The sequence below is a fragment of the Dendrobates tinctorius genome, unplaced genomic scaffold, assembly GCF_039654945.1.
Source record: "Dendrobates tinctorius isolate UK_male_01 unplaced genomic scaffold, ASM3965494v1 ptg000213l, whole genome shotgun sequence".
Classification (NCBI taxonomy): Eukaryota; Metazoa; Chordata; class Amphibia; order Anura; family Dendrobatidae; genus Dendrobates; species Dendrobates tinctorius.
In genome coordinates, this window is record NW_027361880.1 from 4,513,083 (window position 1) to 4,533,342 (window position 20,260).

Below are 20,260 nucleotides of genomic sequence, written 5' to 3' on the forward strand. Positions count from 1 at the left end.
CCACCACCAGTCGCGTGGCTGATATACCAGGGTGAGCACACAACTTGGATTCGTGGAACTCTTGCAAGAGTTTAAGGCGAAGTTGCTCTGGGACAAACAACTTGCCCCTGGCTTGGTCGCAGCAGCCAGGGACTGGGCCCCCTCAATTTCCCGTTCCAATTCAGACGAGATCCCTGCTAACACCACCCCAGGGTGCAGAATGGAGGACGGTGGCTCAGGGACAGACACAGGGTGAAAACTACGAGATAAGGCGTCAGCCTTGACATTCTTTGACCCTGGACGAAATGTAATAGTAAACTGGAAACGAGAAAAAAGTGACCAACGGGCCTGTCTGGGCGTTAATCTTTTAGCAGACTCAATGTAAGACAAATTTTTGTGATCAGTGATCACAGTAACCGGGTGACTGGCCCCCTCCAAAAAGTGCCTCCATTCCTCAAACGCCAACTTGACCGCAAGAAGCTCTCTATTGCCAGATCATAATTTCTTTCAGCAGCAGAGAACTTCCCAGAAAAGAAGGCACATGGCCTGAGTTTGGTTAGAGTGGCAGGCCCTTGGGATAACACTGCCCCCACACCCACCTCGGAGGCATCCACCTCCACCACAAATGGTTTGGAAGGATCTGGGTGTACCAAGACAGGAGCAGACATAAAACATTTTTTCAGCGTCGCAAAGGCCTCTTTTGTGAGTGAGGACCAATTTCTCACATCCGCACCTTTGCATGTTAGATCCGTGAGATGTTTGACCACTTGCGAAAACTACTGGATAAATTTGCGGTAATAATTGGCGAACCCCAAGAAACGCTGAAGACCCTTAAAATCTCGGGGTTGCACCCAATCCGCAATGGCCTGCACCTTCTTGGGGTCCATGCGAAAACCGGATACAATTAATCCCAAAAAAGACAATTCTTGCACACAGAATACACATTTCTCCAATACAGATGATTTTCTCTCAGTCTTTAGAGAACAGTCCGTACATGTTCCAAAGGAGAATGCTTGTCGGAGGAGTATATCAAAATATCATCTAAGTAGATAACGCCAAAATGACCAATGAGATCCGAGAATACCACGTTGATGAAATTCTGAAATATAGCGGGGGCGTTGGTAAGACCAAACGGCATGACTAAATTTTCAAATAGTCCCTCGGTCGTGAGGAACGCGGTTTTCCATTCATCCCCCTCTCGGACCCTTATCAAATTATATGCCCCCCGAAGATCCAGTTTAGAAAACCACTTTGCCCCTGATAGTTGGTTACATAAATCAGGAATCAACGGAAGGGGGTACGTATTCCGTACAGTAATGTGATTAAGCTCCCGGAAATCTAGACAGGGACGTAATCCGCCATCTTTTTTCTTTACAAAAAAGAAACCTGCCGCCACAGGTGAGACTGAAGGACGTATGTGTCCTTTGTGCAGACTTTCAGCGATGTACTCCTTCATAGCCAAGCGCTCAAGACCGGACAAATTAAACAGACGGGCTTTAGGTAATTTAGCCCCCGGGACCAGCTCAATAGCGCAGTCAAAGGGTCTATGTGGCGGTAACGTCTCGGCCTCGCTTTCGGAGAATACATCTTCGAAGTCCTTCAGGCATTCCGGAATACCTTCCAGCTTGACAGATGATACAGACACAGATTTAACAGGTTCAACCAGCAGTGCGGATTTATCACATAACTTAAAATCATTAAACCCCCATTGAACAATCTCCCCCGTTTTCCAGTTAATAACTGGGTTATGGCATTGTAACCAGGGCATGCCCAACACCAACCCTGCAGGTAGATTGTCCAGGACAAAACAACTTAGGTTTTCCACATGAGTAGTGCCCACTCTGAGTGAAACAAGTCAGACATAAAGAGAATTCCCTCCCCTTAGTGAGGGGAGAGGAGTCAATGGCCATCACCTTGATCGGAACCTTGAGCCTAACTGTCTTGCAGTGTGTGACCAATTGGGAGTCAATGAGATTAATCGATGACCCGCAGTCCACGAAGGCTGTAGAGGAAAAAGAACTACCGTCCACAAACAGTTCCACAGGGAGTAACACTTTAGAAAACGAGGAAAAGGGTACCTAAGGGTCTGAGTAGTCTCCCCGTTGACTACCCAGACCTAGTCGTTTCCCACCGACCGGGTTGAAGACGGGCAATCAGGACACTCCCTTTTCCAATGTCCCGTTTTACCGCAGTAAAAGCATAACTGCTTGTCCTTCCGGCGTTTCCTCTCCGTATCCTTCAGGGAGAGGGCGCCTACATCCATGAGCTCAGGGGCAGTCTCTTTTCCACTGGGGAACAATGGAGTCTCCACCTGCATCACCCCTCTGGCCCGCAGCCTGTGGTCCATCCGCACAGCCTGGGTCATCGAGCGAGTTAGGTGGGGGATGTAACGCCAAGGCATCCTGCAGCCGCTTGGACAAGCCTCTGCGAAATAGTCCTCGAAGTGCGGCGTCGTTCCAAGAGACCTCTGCGGCCCAGCGGCGGAATTCAGTACAAAACCACTCAGCTGAGTGTTTCCCCTGACAGACACTCATCACCATGTCCTCTGCCAATCACACTCGGTCAGGCTCATCATAAATGTGCCCGAGGGCCTCAAAGAATGCATTCACAGACACTCTCTCAGGGGCAGTGGGAGAAAGGGAGAAAGCCCAAGCTTGTGGGGACCTTTCTTAACAGAGACATAATGACCCCAACCTTCTGACTATCATCCCCAGAGGAGCGTGGTCTCAAACTAAAAAAAAGTTTGCACCCCTCCATGAAGACCCTGAACTCCTTTTTGTTTCCAGAAAAAAAATCAGGCAGTTTAACAGGTGTTTCTGGGGACACCAAAGCAACATCACTCGCCCCAGCCCCCAGAGACCCAGCAGCTAAAGCCCCCCCGCACTGTCTCAGAAACCTGCTGCTGAGAACGAGCCAGAGCTTGCTGCTCCAGAGATAAACCCTGAAACATCTGACTCAGACTTATCATCTGGTCAGCCAGAGACTGTGTGGGATCCATAACACTCTGCATAAACAAACCCCAAAAAACTTAATGGTCAGTTATAATCTCAAGGTCCTGACAGCGCCGGCGTACAGCCTCCGCTAAGCAGGGACTCACCCGCACCGTAGGGACCCCTGGGGACAAGAACAGCCGGAAAATAAAGATGCACAGGACCCGAATGTAGAAGTTTAGCAAGCTGGCACAGAACCTACGGTCATGTGGTTGCAAGGGGGCGGGGCTTAGCGTCCTGCTTTCAGAGAAGGTAGAAAACTCAGAGTCAGGCAAAGCAGTGGTCAAGCACAATACAGGCAAGCGAGGTACAGGAGGGATAAACAGACGGAAGGTCAGACAAAGCCAACGGTCATACACAAGATATCAGTACAGTACCAGGGATGAGACAGAACGGTTAGTCAGGGCCAAGCGGATATCAAAAACCAAACAGACGTAGAAGTTACCAAGCAGAATCCAAAGCAATATCCAGAGAACAGACCAAGTCATGCACAGAGAATCAAGCAACCAGAACACAGCACTAACACACTCAGGGGTCACCACACAATGCCAAGGGCGAAAGTATAACTGACGGGGGATGGGAGCTTCCTGAGGCTATAAGAAGCCTCCCCAGAACCAATGAGAGGCCACCATAATAGGTCCCAGGTGTTCAGGTGAGAGTCTGCACTGAGATCAGAACATTAACCCCAGAAGTGCCGGTCACCCAGCACTGCTATCATGACACCTTTCATAAAACTACAGATTTGTGTAGTGGGGGTGCACTGAGGCTGCTGTGCTCACTGTGACAAGTCAGGGCTCTGAGAGAGTCAATGGCAGCATGCTGTGGTCATCCGACCTGCATCTCTACGTGTCTCTATGCAGGTCAGATACACACAGCAATTTCAGGACCTTGAATAGCTCCGCCTCTTCTCCACCCCCCTCTGAATCATTATGCTGGCCATACCATGGCCGTTCCGCCCTCCGCTACGCCTCCTCTCCACCCCCTCTGAACACTTATGCTGGCCGAACCATGGCTGCTCTGACCTCCTCTTCACCCCACTCTGAATCCTTATGCAGGCTGCACCATGGCCGCTCCGCCTTCTCTCCACCCTCCTCAGACTCCTCACTGCACGCTGTATTGCCACCTGGCCCACACACATTAGTTCTAGTCTGTTTGCTCGTGCCTGTTCGCGGGCCGGACAAGCACAAGCAAAGGGCCAAATGTGGCCCGCAGTTTGCCCAGCCCTGCCATAGCTGAAGGGCTGAAACTCTGGATTGAACCACCAAACCATGACAGCAATTGTGTATTCCATCATTAAATCTGTTTCCATCCCAGGACCTTATGTCAAACGTGTTTTCAAGACTTGGAGCTCTTCAATTAACTAGGAACTCTTCAGATTACCCTGACCATCTTGTCTGACATCACCTGAGTAACTTCTACCTAAAACCAGCCACACTGGTCGTGGCCACAGTTGAGACCAGGAATATTCTTTTAGAGTGAGAATCTCCTCATTAGAACTCAGAAAGTCTGGTAGTTTTCAGACACACTCCACACTCAGGCTCTCTGAGCTTTCTTGGCCCTTGCGCACTGCAGTACTTTGCTCTGCCCTCAACAGGGAAGAGAAGTACGCCTGCACAGGAGCACAATGCTGAGGAGACTTCTGTGGATGATGCAGGGATGCGTTATCAACACAAACCAAGAAGGAGGATGACATCGCAAGAAGATGGGAGGCGCCGGACCAAGAAGAGCGACACCTCCCGGACCGGACCCCACTGGTGAGTATAGTAAAAGTTATTTTTCTACTCTTACTGGTCAGATTGGGGGCTTTTATACAACATTATAGAATGCTGTATATCATCAGCCAAAACTGGTGACAGGTTCGCTTTAAGATTTCCTTAGCCCAGCCCATTCTCTCTGATTTATCCCATATATTATCCTGTTGGGTGAAATCTATATTTGGGACCCCAGTAATATTCTGCTTTAGTTAGCTTGTGACTCTCTTAACACTGTTCAATCCGTGATACAGGCCACCTTATTCTATTTTGTCTCAGATAGAGGTGAGCCACCTATAACCTAATGGATAAAGTCTTTTGGCCTCTTACATAGTGCACTCTGCCTTGACCCTTATATCTGGTCCACTTTCTGATCAGTCTATTGATCAGGCCTTGAATAGCAACACCAAGCTAATTGACTTCCTGAGACTCCAGGAAGACTCTCTGCAACACTGTCTGTAACAGTTTTCCATAAGGGTCTGTTCTATGTTCGGGTCTCCCTGATCACTATTTAAGGTCTACGCTTTTTCTTGGTCGAGAGATGCTCTGTCTAGGCATTTACCCTTTTAGGTTACCTGTCTGACTGTTGCCTTTAGTATAGTTTTTTACTAAAAAATTTTCTTTTAGGCTGAGTTCACACGTGGCGTTTTTTCGCGTTTCCGCGGCGGTTTTAGCCGCGCGATTTTGCCGTGAAAACTCGAAAAATAAGCATCCCATGCATTCCTCTGGGATTCCGCAATGCTGTGCTAATGCTGCGGTTTTTACCGCGGCGGAATCGCTTTGCGGTAAAAAAACGCAGCATGCTCATTAATTTTGCGGAATCGCGGTGATCCCGCACCCATAGGAATGCATTGTTCTGCTTACTTTCCGCATGTGGCTGTGCCCACCATGCGAAAAGTAAGCAGAACAATTGCGGATGGTACCCACGGTCCGGAGGAGAGGAGACTGTCCTCCAGGCTTTGGGTACCATATCCCTGTAAAAAATAGAATTTAAAATAAAAAATATTGTTATTCTTACCTTCCGACGTCCCTCGCAGCCTTCCTGCCTCTCTCCACGCTCCCGTTCCCAGTAATCCTTTGCGAAAATGCCCGCGATGACGTCTGTTCTCGCGGGATCGCGAAATCTCGCGGGAGACGTCCCGATCCCGCGAGAACGTACGTCATCGCGGGCATTTTCGCAAAGTATTACTGGGAACGGGAGCGTGGAGAGAGGCGGGAAGGCTGCGCGGGACGTCGGAAGGTAAGAATAACACCATTTTTTATTTTTTAGATTTTATCTTTTACTACTGATGCTGCATAGGCGGCCTCAGTAGTAAAAAGTTGGTCACACTTGTCAAACACTATGTTTGACGAGTGTGACCAACCTGTCAATCAGTTCTCCAAGCGATGCTACAGATCGCTTGGAAAACGCTAGCATTCTGCAAGCTAATTACGCTTGCAAAATGCTAGTTTTTCTGCGGGAAAATCGCGGGAATTTAAAATAAGATTTTCCCGCGGAATGGAATTCTGGAACTCTAGCGGTAATTTCCGCGAGAGTTCCGCTACGTGTGAACCCAGCCTTAGAGTTACCACTTCCTTCTGATTCTTCTAAATCTTAGTTTGGTACCTTGGATGTCCAACTTTTATACCACAACAAGTGTTGTTCTCTTTGAGACTGGAGTCCAATATATGATTAACACAGAAAACAGAGTCTAGGTAGCCATTTTCCTTGTGAATTAGCCATTAAACATGCTGTCCTTGCGTTTTTATGTGAATTAAGACAATTTAGTCACTTCCTCCCCTAGGAGACAAGGTTATTTAGCTGTGTTTCTGAGTCTTTTCTATTAAAGGGTTTTTTCCTTTTCTTTTCTCTACGTTGTTTCCACCTTAATGTATCTACTTTTGCAGAGTGTACTGCTTCCTTCCTGTGTGTGGCCATTCTGATACATCGATAGTGGAACCTTGAAACGGAGCTTGTTCTGCACAAGTGTGAACTGAGATACTGTACAAGTCTGTACAGAGGTTAACAAATCCTCTTCAGAGTTCATTCAGCTTATTCTTTCCATTCTACAATGTCTTTTCAGATGGTTGGTTTTACACATCCATGCTTTCTCACCCCTATAGACTGATTTTGAATGTCCCTTGGTTGCTGCGTCCTCGTGACATACAGTAGCAAAAAAAAATCAATTTTTCTCCTCTATCTTTAAAATCCATTTTCCTCACTTTTTTAATTTTCCTCAGAGGAGTATTGTTCTCAATAGATCTTGGATGCTATGTGGATCTGGTTCTGGTAAGCATTCCTTTTCTTCTCCTATTGCTACTTAGTGACTGCCTCCTAGTGGCAATTGCTATAACCACAGTTTCTATGTCCCCCCTATGGATGTGGCTAGAAAAGGATTTTATTGTAACGATAAAATCCATTCACTGGAAAGCAACAGCACATTTTCCGTGTGTCTCACTCTGCTTCTTTCGTCTCCCCTCTTTATAGACTTCAATAGGGAACTCAGTTGTAAACTGATTCTTCAGTGTGCTGGCAGTCCATCTAGTTTTAACCAAGATGGATTTAAGCTGTTTTTTAGAGTGGATGATGTATTCAGGAGGCAAGGGGAGGGGAAGAAGTGGCTCATAAATGGTGAAAGCAGATGATTACTTAATGGGATATTTTTCTTATATTCACTTGTACTATTGATTCATGCAATAGAAGAAGTTTACTCGAGCAAATGTAACAACTGCCAGGGCTTTATTCAAAAATGGTTAAAATCAAAACAGACATAAATCGGCATCCATTTATGCCTTTTCAAGCTTGTATAGTGCCATTTGTTATAATGCATAGTTTTGTTGAAACGACTGTGACCATATGAAAGCGCGAAGTAAACTAATCTTCTGCAAAATGACATTCAATTTCTTGATCATTTTTTATTTTAAAAGGAAACTATCACCAGAAATAACAATGTTAACCTGCAGATATGGGGTTAATCTGCAGGTTAACAGCGTTATGAAGATGCCTGGCGCCTACACGCAGCTGAATGCAGCGGGAAGAAAATTATATTTATTCTCCCTGTTCTGCCTTCTTCCACATTTGACGCTGTGTGGATTCCAGCATACGGCTTAACCTTTCATCCACTCCCAGAAACAAGACTGTATGGGTGCTTAAGTCTATTATTTATTGGGATGATATGGACAACAATGGGAGATGATAACAGAGGGATAATTCAGCAGATTGTTGTACAAAATGTGGATGATTCAGGTAAAAACTAATAAAAGACAGATAATACAGCATATCAGTACTAGTAGACAGTATACAATACACGAATACTGGCAGGTAATAGCAATGCAGAGTATTATCACAACAGTAGCAATGATACAGGATGCTGCTATCATGCATTATATAAGAGCTGAGCAATATAACATACACAGCAGCAAAGGAGAAAGATAACTTACACACTAATGGCTGCCAGCTTACACTCACTGAACAGAGGCTGCATGACTAGAGAATGCTTATAACAAACATGCAGTAAAATAACATCACAGGAGCTGAGCATGCATTGAAAACATCATGGGGGGGCTGCACTATGGCTTCTAACATAGATGCATAGCTCATAATTGCATTATCCTTACCGGAATCCGCTTGTTATAGCAATGGTTTTACAAAGAGCTGAGCTAAACACATGTGGGCTGCTCAGGAGATGCTGGAGAATGGTTACATGTTGTTGACCAAGGCTAGAAGAAGGGGCGGTTCTGAACAATTAACCATTCAGGGAACAGAAAATTCCAAACATAGGAATAAAAGGAGAAGGGCAACTTATGACACCTACTGGCAATAGCTGGAACAGCACTTAAAAATATCTAGCTGCACAAAATGGGCAGAACACTCCCCGCCAGCATTCGGTATTCAGTTATAGGGGCAGTGCCGGCACCGGTTCAGTCACTGTAACCGTGCCCCCGGCCCGGACTGACATTGGCTCTACATTGCGGCCGGCTTTCAGTCAGGGCCGGGGGTGTGGTTACAGCAGCCTCTCTGTATTCTCAGAGCAGTGACCAAACCGGCGCCGCCCCTATGACCGAATACCGAATAAAGATCATTTTCTCCCCGCTGCATTTGGCTGCATGCAGGTGCCTGGCAGCATCATAACGCTGTTAACTTGCAGATTAGCCCCCCCCCCGTATCTGCAGGTATACAGCGCTATTTCTGCTGACAGGTTCCCTTTAATGAGAGAGGAAAGAAAAGTTGCAGTAACAGTGCACAATTGTATGACACATTTAACAAGGTCCCCTGACAGTGCCAAACTGCTACATATTTTTATTCCCAATCATAATATATGGAAATGGAGGAGGACTAGTCCTGCAGGCGTCTCTTCCCCTAGACTGCTTCTGCCTCGGAATTTCTAACATATAAAAGATGTATATCTTTGTACCGTGTTAGCCAGTAGATAGAAAAATATTTAGAATTGAGAGTCCTCAGTGGTTGATACCTTTTAATGCTAACTGAAAAGATGGTAAATTGCAAGCTTTGGAGACTACTCAGGTCTCTTCATCAGGCATAGACTAATACAAAATCTGAAGAATCACATGTTTATACACAGCACAAAAAATGCAATAGATCAGACAAGTGACATGAAGCAGAACTATCATTATGGGAGATGGATAAACATTTGTGGCCATAAATATTGGACCAGTTCATAGAAAAGGAGTGTGAATGTTTTTGTAGTCCTCTGATTGGGGTCTGGTTCTGTGTTGTGATGCCTAAGGAAAAGGTCTGAGGGACAAATTCCTTAATTGATGTAAAAAGACATCAGTGTGTCAAGAGTGGGAGAAGAGGGTTGCATTGACAATCCAACACAATGGGCAGCACTTTGAACACATTTTATAAGTGGTCATAAACTTGCAAATAGCTCATGAAAGAATAAAGATACGTTAAAACCAAGCACACCATTGTTTTTCTTGTGAAATTCTCAATAAGTTTGATGTGTCACATGACCCTCTTCCCATTGGAAAAAATAAAGTTGGATCGAAAATGGCCACCATGGTCACCACCCGTCTTGAAAAGTTTCCCCCCTCCCATATACTGATGTGCCACAAACAGGAAGTTGATATCACCAACCATTCCCATTTTATTTAGGTCTATCCATATAAATGGCCCACCCTGTAGAATAAATACATTTGCACCCTGATCTCTCTAGTAGTAGTGTGAGAAAGCCAAAGGACCTGACTGGTTCCCTCTAAGCTATACAAAGTTCCCCTTTGCTTTTTTGTGAGAACCTACACTCACACATCACTCTTTGATCTATCTAATTAACATGCATCAGCCTTATTAGCTATTGGCCTGCCGGAGAATACAACACTTTTTTATTTGCTAGACTATTTAAGCGTTCCTAATTGCAGGTTTACTGTATATTTGGTCTTATGTTCATATTTAGGTGGATGAGAAGGAACACGGACGCCTCCTGCTTAAGGATGTATTTACTGTTTTATCTGGAAGAAAGAAGTCCGTGCGACATGTCTTCCTGTTCCAAAAGCTTCTGCTTCTGAGTAAACTGAAGACAGCAGAAGGAGGTCTGGAGACATATGGATTTAAACAAGCTTTTAAGGTAAGAAATCTGAAATGAAGGAAAATAACATGAACAACTGAATAGTGTTATTACTTCTTTCGTCAAGATCTATGTACTTAGCACAATGTAACATTGTGTTGGCAGGGGCAGGGACATCTCTGCAGAAATTGATAACCCAAGTGCAATATATTAGATAATGTGACAGCACAGAATAGTTGGAGGTTTCTACCTTCACATTTTTTTTAAATGCTTCTTAGTATTTTTAAGGAATATTTTTAGTTATGGAGCAGTAGTTAAAAAGGCTTAATATGTGTGTTTGAAGCATGAAAAAATTGTCAAGCATAAGGATCTGAGCAACTTTAACAAGGACCAAATTGTGATGGCTAGATGACTGGATTAAAGCATCTTTAAAATGACAGGTGATAGGGTCATAGTCATCCAAGACTCAGTAATATTTTTTTTTTTTAAGAACGAAGACTGGTCAATGTGGTCCAATCCCTTATAAGGGCTACTATAGCTACTGTACTATAGCATGAGCTGCTGAAAGAGTTAATGTTGGTTATGAAAGAAACAGTGCATAGAATTTTGCCTGTAGAGCTTTTTAACCACAGACCTGTCAGAGTGCCCATACTGACCACAGTAACCTCATGTGAGGCCACTTGGCTGAGTAGGACAATGTAAGGAAATACAGAAGATAAGGCTCAAAAATAGTTATCAAACGGGAATTTTTCGTTTTAATGTTCAGAAACCATGCATAATGAGAAACCACGTAGGCTACATTCACACGCAGCAGTCATGCTGTGGCTTTTAACCCTGTGCCTCTGCGGACAGTTTTCTGTTCTTCTGCACAATCACCTATTGGTCTTATAGGGGAAACCGGTGTTACCCTGCAAGATTAAGTAATTGTGCAGGAAATACCATAGCATTATAGGGCTGCTGTGGTTAAAAGCCACAGCATGACCTCTGCGTGTGTCCGCAGCAATATTCTGCTGAACAGACTATAATCAATTTTCATCTATATAATGTAAAAACAATGGTAATAAACTGTATATTCATCTTCTCGTTTAGACAGCTGACATGGGTCTTACAGAGAACGCTGGAGAGGGAGACACTCGAATTGAGCTTTGGTTTCGTCGTCAAAAGTCTCGTGAGACATTACTTCTCCAAGCGGAGACTTCAAATGTGAAAGAGACTTGGACTAATGAGATCACAAAACTCTTGTGGGATCAAGGAGGGCTAAGCAAAGGTACACATTTATTCAATGTTATTTCTCATTTAATTAAACCATCTAAGACACATGTGTGAATCTCAAGGAACATAGACTAAATCCGGCCCATGATGTAGTTTTATGTGGTCCACGGTGTCCACATGCAGAAGAACCTGCTCTTTACTTTGCCCATACACCATAGTGGAGAGCCTGTCCTGTGTTTAACGCCTGTGAGTTGCTGAACAGAGCAGTGTGGAGCTGCGCACTGGGCCTCAGATTCCAAGATGGCACTTGCTCCTTGTGCTGGTTTCACCTCCTCTGATAAGCATTGCCAACACAGGGAGTGGGTGCCATCTCTGCTTTTGAGCTCCACCATGTACCTACACACTGCCCTGTTCAGCAACTCACTGGTGGCAACATAGCCTTCAAAGCCCTATTGCAAGACAACAGAACAGACACACATCAGGCCACCGAAAGTAACCTTCCCTTCCCCGGTAAGATCAAGAGACAGATGATTGAGAACACTATCTAAAATTCCATGTCCTCCATGAAGGATCCTCCTCTTTCTCAAGAAGAAAGGTATAAGGTGCATACTACCTGAGACTGAGTTAGCATGAGTCAGCTGCCACAGAATGGGGCTTTGTTAGTTTGTCTGTCAGCCGAGCCTAAGAAAGGGGTGCTGTGCTTGTGAGTGTAAAGGATCTGGGGATCTACGAATAGAATGAGAAGTCTACTAAAGTGGGACAGGTGAAAAGAGCGTATGAAGTGACCTGAAAACAGGACTTCCGTGCACTCCTGTTAGTGTCTGTATCTGTGGTAAAAGATGCGAGAAAAAAGGATCTATATAATTGATGAAGAATTTAAGAATATGTAACGTGTCAGAATCATTTAACTGCAAAATAATATGAGTGTCTTGAGTGAGACAGTCACCCATATTCCTCTATTAGAGGAATGGACTAGGGTGAAATTCGAGTCCACGTGGGAGTAAACTTCTGCCAGCAATAAAGCTGGAGCAAGGCTATCCGGACTGCAAGAGGGCTCTGCCGGAGTACGGACTCTGACTGGTGGCTTGAGAAGCACCCTAGAACATTTCCTGGATACACCATACTGAGAGGTCCCTGTTAGATATAACTTGCTGTAGAAAGTCCTTACAGCATCGCCTAGATTGCCTGTGGGAAACGTCATAATGAGCAGTAAATGCTTTTTGGTCTGACACACTGTGGAGAGTGGTCAGAGAACTGTCTGGTTCGCTTATGCAATACTTCACACCGATGGGGTCTTCGGTATCTGTACTGACTCACCTTAAGAAGTGTTCAGAGAGTAATCAGTTTCATTTGTGTGAGATGCTATACTGAGGGTCTCAGCTAGATGGACTGCCTTACCCTGGGAGGTAGAGAGAGTACTGTCCCAATCGCTTGCATGATATGTCACAGATGAGAGGTCTTTCTGCCTGTTGGTCTGACTCATTCTGGAACTAGGGACAGTATACAGTACTTAGGTCCGCATGCGCGATATGCCATACGGGGAGATCTTTGCCTGTTGGTCTGAATCGGTCAGGGTACAGTCTGGTTTGTTTCACTTGGTGCACTGTGCTGAGAAGTCACTCCTAGATGGTCTTTTTCTCTGGGAAGCAGCCAGAGTACTGTCTTTTTTTGCTACTCAAAATAGTGTACACCATAGTGAAGAGCCACTGCTTGTTGGTCTGGCTCACTGTGGAAAAAGAAGTACCATGTGGCCCGTATACACCATATACTATGGTGAAAGAACTTTGTAGTGGAACGACTCGCCCTCATATGTGATTTTGTCTGATTTTGCTGGGTCACATGCAGCATTCAAATGGCTGTGAGGTCTCTGTTGGTGGTGACTCACTCAGAAAAGTGGTCTAAGTACCAGGAGTGATAGAGGAAATAAGCAGATGCTCTATCACAGTGAACAAGGTCTAGGACACCCAGGCCAGTACAGCCACCGATTGTGACGAAAGAATGGCCCATATGGGGGGTTTAGTCAAGTATCTGTAGGTAGGTGTGGTCTGCAGGGGAGGAGCCGACATTCAGAATACTTGGTATCAGCCTTCTGTTGGCAGCAGTGTACACCCATGGTTTTCCGTGTCTGTGTACTAAGCGACCAAGACAGGAGTTTGACACCCCTGCACTAAGGGAAAAAATGGCTTTAATTGGTAGCAGTAAAAGTAATACATTTCAGTGTGTAGCCCAGGACTGAAGTGATGTGCTGTGCAGAGACTTGCTCAGCTGTGGGAGCAGGACGCTCTCCTGCTAAACCTTGACAATGCTGAAGAAGAGTTTTCATAAAACCAGAAACGCTTTGTAAGGGTATTGTACAATCAGGACAGTCCTTTGGAAGAAGTCTGGTCTGCTGATCAACTAACATCTCGTGGTTTAGCTGCCATTTCAGCAGAACTGCACTCTTACTGAGTGCCTATTCCAATTAATGACTACCATGTAATATTTGTTCTCACAGAGTCCTCCAGAATCACAAGAAGTCATTTTTTCCAACAGTAGTTGTTTGTTCTGCCATGTACACAGGAGTCCTAAATGTCACGTGGACATTACATATGGGGTATTCGTGATTCATATGAGCTTCAATTTTTCACCCTTTTATCCTCCTAATCCCCGCCTCATCCTTTATAATAAAAGACCCAATAAACACACCACACTTAGATTGGATTAATTCGCCACAGCAGCAGTTTAAACAACAACCTCCCAGAAGGGGTGGCCCTCGAAGCCCCCAAAAAACTATAAACTGCAGGTTTAACAATCCCAACTTTGGCCCCAGGTCGAGTCTTACCTGTAACCGCTATGTACCAGCTCAGAGGTACTTAATAACCAACTTGGCCAATATCCCAAACCATTAACCACAGGTCCCCTTTAGTCCCTTCCGCGTTACACCCATCCACTTGAATCCCCCCTCCGATCCGCCATTAACCAACTCCCCCAACTTTGAGGACCCCCCCCCATGTCACACTGCCATGACATTAATTTATTTATGGTTTTTAATTATTAGTAATTATTAATAAAAAAAAAAACCATAATTCTAAATCATATTAATCCCAACACTACAAGGAACTGAAACAAAAAAATAAATAAAAAATACCCCCCCCGTAAGACCTCAGAACCAAATAAGGGAGGGTGGGTGGAAGCTTCTTAACACTGTAAAGGGGGTACCTAAAATGGCTACCCCGAATAAGATGGCTGACCCTTTTATATTGCTGCCCCGTAACCCCACCTCAGACCCATCCTCCTCCAAAACCTGACCCCAGCTCCACCTCTGTACAAATCTGTTAACCCCCACACTTCCAAATGTCCCTCCAGCTCACTATATTCCCATTTCAGCCCTATCATGTCAGCCTCCCTCCAAGGCCAGGCCTCTCTGGAGTGGAACTAATAAGACATCCCCTTTAAAGCAAATGTCTGCTATGCATGGTTAATTTCGTAGAGTAGTAGTAGCAGTACTAGTGGTGGTAGTAGTAAAGGTAACATTGAGGTTGTTTTCAGCCACTGCTAGAGGGGAGAATACTCAGTCGGCTTCTGAGCCCACATTTCTATTGCACTCTTTCCTATTTTGTGGCCTCTGTAATATGATGATTGTATTAGCATGGACATCATTTTTTAATGAATGACTCTTCATACACCTAAGAACAAAGGATTGATAGGCTTGTCCAACAATGTCGGGCTTTCTTGTAGATTGTTGATCCCGTTGGATTTAGCAGGATACAGTAGCATGGTACTTAGTTTCGGGATATACAGTTTAATATGAAGCACAAACAGAAGAAAAATATGTGCTCACCAAACTGCCTGAAAAGAATTTTTTTTAATTTTAGATAAAATGCCCATTCCCAGGAGAGAGTGACCGGGCGTGTGAAAGGGCGGCAGACATTTCGCATTCAGCCATCCTTCTTAGGGGAAGTGCGATTGAACGCGACGAGGCTGTTGCCTGGTCATATTCTTTGCTGTGCTTTCTGTGAATATGCACTTTTACTTATTTTCCTTCTCTTTTTGTGCTTAATATGTGCCTCACTTAGATTCGGAGCACCGCCTTGCTGTGTGGTCCTATGTCCCGCTTGTCTGTTTGGATAAATGAGCGCGGTGCCCACAGCATTTCTTTTGAATAAACGGTCATTTTATGATTTGTTTCAGTATTTTTATTTAAAAAATTGTTCAGCCGCTCGCAGTGATGGACAGCGGCTCATGTATATAAACCTGTCAATCACTCTGTGTGGATGGAGTCGGGTTTTCTCTTAGTCCTGACATTTAAGAGTTTTTTTTACTAGAGAATCTTGGATCAAATCCAAGAACAATATATTGCCTCACCCTTTATATTATTCACCCAGATATAGAAACCTGACCAAGCTGCTTTTTAATACTATTTAAGAGATATACTTCAACTGATATCCCTAATCAGTTGTTTTACCATCTCTAGTCTGTTATGTATGTGTAGGCAATGAGTACCTGATGTATGGTAAATGGTATTGTGTCACATAAAATCATTTACAAACATCTGTGATGGCAGCTCATTTCTAATCTGTTTATGGCCTCCTCATTCTCTTTGAAACTTGCAGCTATACTGCCCTCTACTGGTGGAATGTGCACATATTCCCAATTTTGAACACTGTTCCTAGTGCAGCAAAGCTTTCGTAACAAAGGGCATGGTGATGTGTTGATGACCATTATGACGGTCTCCTCTCTCCATTGACAGGATACAATTGTCATGAATGGTTCCTGAATCCTGTTGCTAATAATGGAATGCAGATATGGATAAGTTGCTGTACCATATTTTCAGAGTGCCTTTTCTGCTGAGGGAACATCAGATTGAAGTTAACATTGAAAAATTCATTTTAGAGTTTAAACTGAGATGTCACTAGGTACAGTGGATATAAAAACTCTACTCGCCCATGTAAAAATGCCAGGGTTTATCGTGTAAAAAAAATCACACCAAGAGGAATAATTTTAGAATGTTTTCCACCTTAATTTCGTCCATAATCTGTATAAATCCATTGAGTAACAAACTGAAAATCATTTTGAGAGGGAAAATTAAAGTAATAAAACTAAAATAATGTGATTCAATTAGACAATCATATGTAATGTTAAATAGTAGTCCGTACACAGCTGCCATGATTTAAAGTGATTCTCGTGAACCCCATATTAAATGTAGCTGTTCCAGTAGAATTTTCTTAGTTTCATTTTACAGCAAAAGCCATGGTTCATAAACAGCTTACAGCACAGCAAAGGGATTTCATTGTTCAAAGTTATCAGTCAGAAGAAGGGTACAAAAATGATTCCAAGGCATTAGATATATCGTGGTACATTGTGAAGACGATCATCAAGAAGTGGCTTCAATTTAGTACTACTGTGACATTACCTAGAGCTGGACTCCATTAAAAAATTATAAAAAAGACTAGAACAAAAATTGATCTGGAAGAGTGTCAAGGGAACTTACAGCTACATTAAAGGAGCTGCAGGAATTTCTGGCAAGTGCTGTTTGTGCACTACATGTGAGAACTATCTCCCATTTCTTCCTATATCTGACCTGTGGGGTAGGTTGGCATGGCGTAAGCCTTTTCTTACAAAGAAAAACATCCAAGCCTGGTCATGCTTTGCCAAACCCTACATTGTCTGTCAAAATGTATGTGGGAAAGCGTATTATGGTCTAATGAAACTAAGGTTGAACTTTTTGGCCATCATTCCAAAAGGTATGTTTAGCTCAAAGACAACACTGCGCATCACCAAAAGAACACCATACTTGCAGTGAAGCATGGTGGAGGCAACATTATGCTTTGCGGCTGTTTTTCAGAACAGTTCCAAATATCAGACAATTTTGCATCAAAACCTTTTAGGCATCTGCTAAAAAAATGAAGGGTAATTTTACCTCTTGAAAAAATGTCATCGCCAGAAAATTAAACTTTTGCAACGGCCCAGCCAGAGCCCAAGCATAAATCCAATTGAAAATCTGTGGTTTGACCTGAATAGGGCGCTGAACACAGGAGATGACTCTCGCAGTCTGACAAATTTGGAACACTACTGCAAGGATAAACATGACAAACATAAATATGCACTGTATGGCTAACCAGTCTGTTTATAATATATTTATATTTTATAGTGAAATCCTTGGCCTATAAGAACATGAGTATCCATACAATGACAGAGTTAAAGGCGATATCTATTTAAAAAGATTTATAGCAAATTATACAACTTACTAATGTAGTTCAGTTATTGAAGGTTCCCAATATGAACATCACTGCTGTGATCCCAGATCCACTTCCGGTTTGAGATCATCAAAGAATGGCATTTCCTTTGTTGGCATGTCATAAATGCTATGTGTGATGGGCTCATTTCAATAACTAAAGGGCCTTTTACACATAGCGATATCGTCCTGGTCCATTTCTCATCGTCGGCTTCCTGTTGGCACCGACGAGCGACGCATGGACGCGGGCGGAAGTCGTCATCATCGCTGCATGTGACAGGTAAGTAACGACCGCCGAGCATCGCTGCGTCGCTGGTGAGATCTGCCTGTTTGGCAGCTCACTAGCGACCATTTAGCGATGCACCAGCGATGCTGACCGAGTCATATCGTGGTCGGGATCGCTGGTGCATCGCTAAATGTAACGGGACCTTAAGTCAGCTTCCTTTTCTGTCACAGCACCTGCATAGATTGAGAAGTAGGCTAGCTTGTCTATGGAAGTGAGCAGCCTGCCAGCAACTTTATACACAAGACTGATTATGTCCCAACGCAAGAAACAGCATCCTTTGTCAAGCAAAGGCCAGAAGTACTACTGATGGGACCCAGAGTTTGAGCGAATATCTAAACATCAGGGCACCATTGATAAATTAAAGGGAATCTGTCACCAGGGTTTTGCCATCTAATATGACAGCCGCATAATGTAAAGATAGAGATCCTGGTTCCAGCGATGTGTCACTTACTGGGATGTTTAGTGCAGTTTTCATAAAAATTTGTGTTTTATCAACAGGACATGGAGATTATCACTAGAGGAGTAGTAAATCTTCAGCAAGGTAGTCAAGTATATTCATGAGCACTGTATAAACACGGCCCCCACAGCTGACTGACAGCTTTCTGCCTATGCACAGTATTCACTGAAAGCTGCTAATCAGTGGTGTGGGCAGGTTGATTCAGAGCTCAGTTTTCAGAGAAATGGTAAATCTGCAACAGTTAAAACAGTGATTTTATCAAAATGACAGCAAGCCGCCCAATAAGTGACACATCACTGGAATCAGGGTCTATGTCCCTAAACCTGGTGATTGATTCAATGTAATATGCTTAAAATAAAAAATGCAATAGCTTAGATATTAAAGGGCTTGTCCAGTTAAAAATTATACTTTAGCTATATATTAGCTCTTAAGGTAAAGCAGAGAAAAAGCAAAAAAAAATTATTCGGATTGGTTAGTCAAAGACTTGATTTTTTAAAGGTTGATATCACTGAAAATTAAGTAAGGTAGTGTAATTGTGATGTGAAAATCATTTGTTTTTTTATAGAGCATCGAGTCCAGGACACATCCACAGTTGGTTCAAGCCATCGGTCATTTCTGGACATTAAGGCTGGATTCAATGCAATAAGTGAAAGGACAGTAAGTGCTCTCCTGACAGCAAGAGGTGGGTCTAGCAAAAGCACTATAAAAAGGGGCTATAAAGATGAATAATGCACAAAAATTAAACAGTTCAACTTTTTTCAGGTTCTCGTACCCGTGCTTCTGTGCCTTTCTTATCCTGTGAGCACAGTTCTCCTTCCCCCCCATCATCTCTCAGCCTTGCACTCCCATCTGGACCAAGCCCTCGGAGGCTGCGCTCTCCTGGAAGGGTCTCTCATCCAGAAAAAATAAGTGAAGAGATAGGTGAAGCTTTCACAGGTAAAAAAGTTGTACGGGTAGATGAACGTGTTTGTGTGGGGTTGTATGTACACATGCATGACAGATCCCTGTGTGTACGCTCTATGTTGCCATATTGTATTTGTTTAGGATGGTCTTATGCCCAAGTTGTATTTGTGACAGCTACAGTAGTACCATTTACTATCCATAACTAAGAATCCTAAAACGACTAAATCATTCAACTTTATCATCACTGCTAAATAGAATTGCAGAATTAATCACTGTATACTAGACTTTCAGTTATACATTTAGTACATTTCTGTGCTGTATAGTCATTCTTTAATGCAATCAATCATTAGAATAACCTCAGGTAAAAAGCTAATAATGAAGAGGTATACAAGGGCAATCATTCAACCCCATTGCAAATTAGATTTTTTTAGGAAAATAATGTTCAAACTTTCTTCTGTTTACAATAAAGCAATGAAACAAGAATATAAATAACTCATCTTGACTAATGTAACAAGCGGTTTCTCCAAATTCAACACAAAATGTCACTTTTACTGACTACTGCTGTCTAAGAATTCTTGAACCCCTTCATGACAAGATTCTTTAGTACTTACTGTAGTAGAGCAGCATTGGTTATGACCTGCTACAAACATGATGCTTTCTCCTACATTGGGGAAAATAAGTATTTGATACGATTGTGCAAGTTTTCCCACCTACAAAGAATGGAGAGGTCTGTAATTTTTAATGTAGGTAAACGTCAACTGTGAGAAACAGAAAATCACATTGTATGATTTATAAATAATTAAATTGCTTTTTTATTTCATGAAAAGGTAATTGATCAACTAGCAAGAATTCTGGCTCTCACAGACCTGTTGGTTTTTCCTTAATAAGACCTCCTACTCTGCACTCATTACCTGTATTAATTGCACCTGTTTGACCTTGTTACCTGTGTAAAAGACACCTG

At 43.4% G+C, this 20,260-nt stretch overlaps 1 protein-coding gene across 2 annotated transcripts in view; it reads left to right on the forward strand.

Moving 5' to 3' along the window:
• Nucleotides 1-20,260, forward strand: part of ARHGEF40 (Rho guanine nucleotide exchange factor 40) — a 170,998-nt gene that overhangs the window by 142,642 nt on the left and 8,096 nt on the right. For both annotated transcript variants that reach the window (XM_073554765.1, XM_073554766.1), the window contains exons 17-20: nucleotides 10,117-10,287; nucleotides 11,317-11,494; nucleotides 18,962-19,078; nucleotides 19,159-19,332. In XM_073554765.1, coding sequence (XP_073410866.1) covers nucleotides 10,117-10,287; nucleotides 11,317-11,494; nucleotides 18,962-19,078; nucleotides 19,159-19,332 — 640 coding nt within the window. The remainder of the gene's footprint in view (nucleotides 1-10,116; nucleotides 10,288-11,316; nucleotides 11,495-18,961; nucleotides 19,079-19,158; nucleotides 19,333-20,260) is intronic.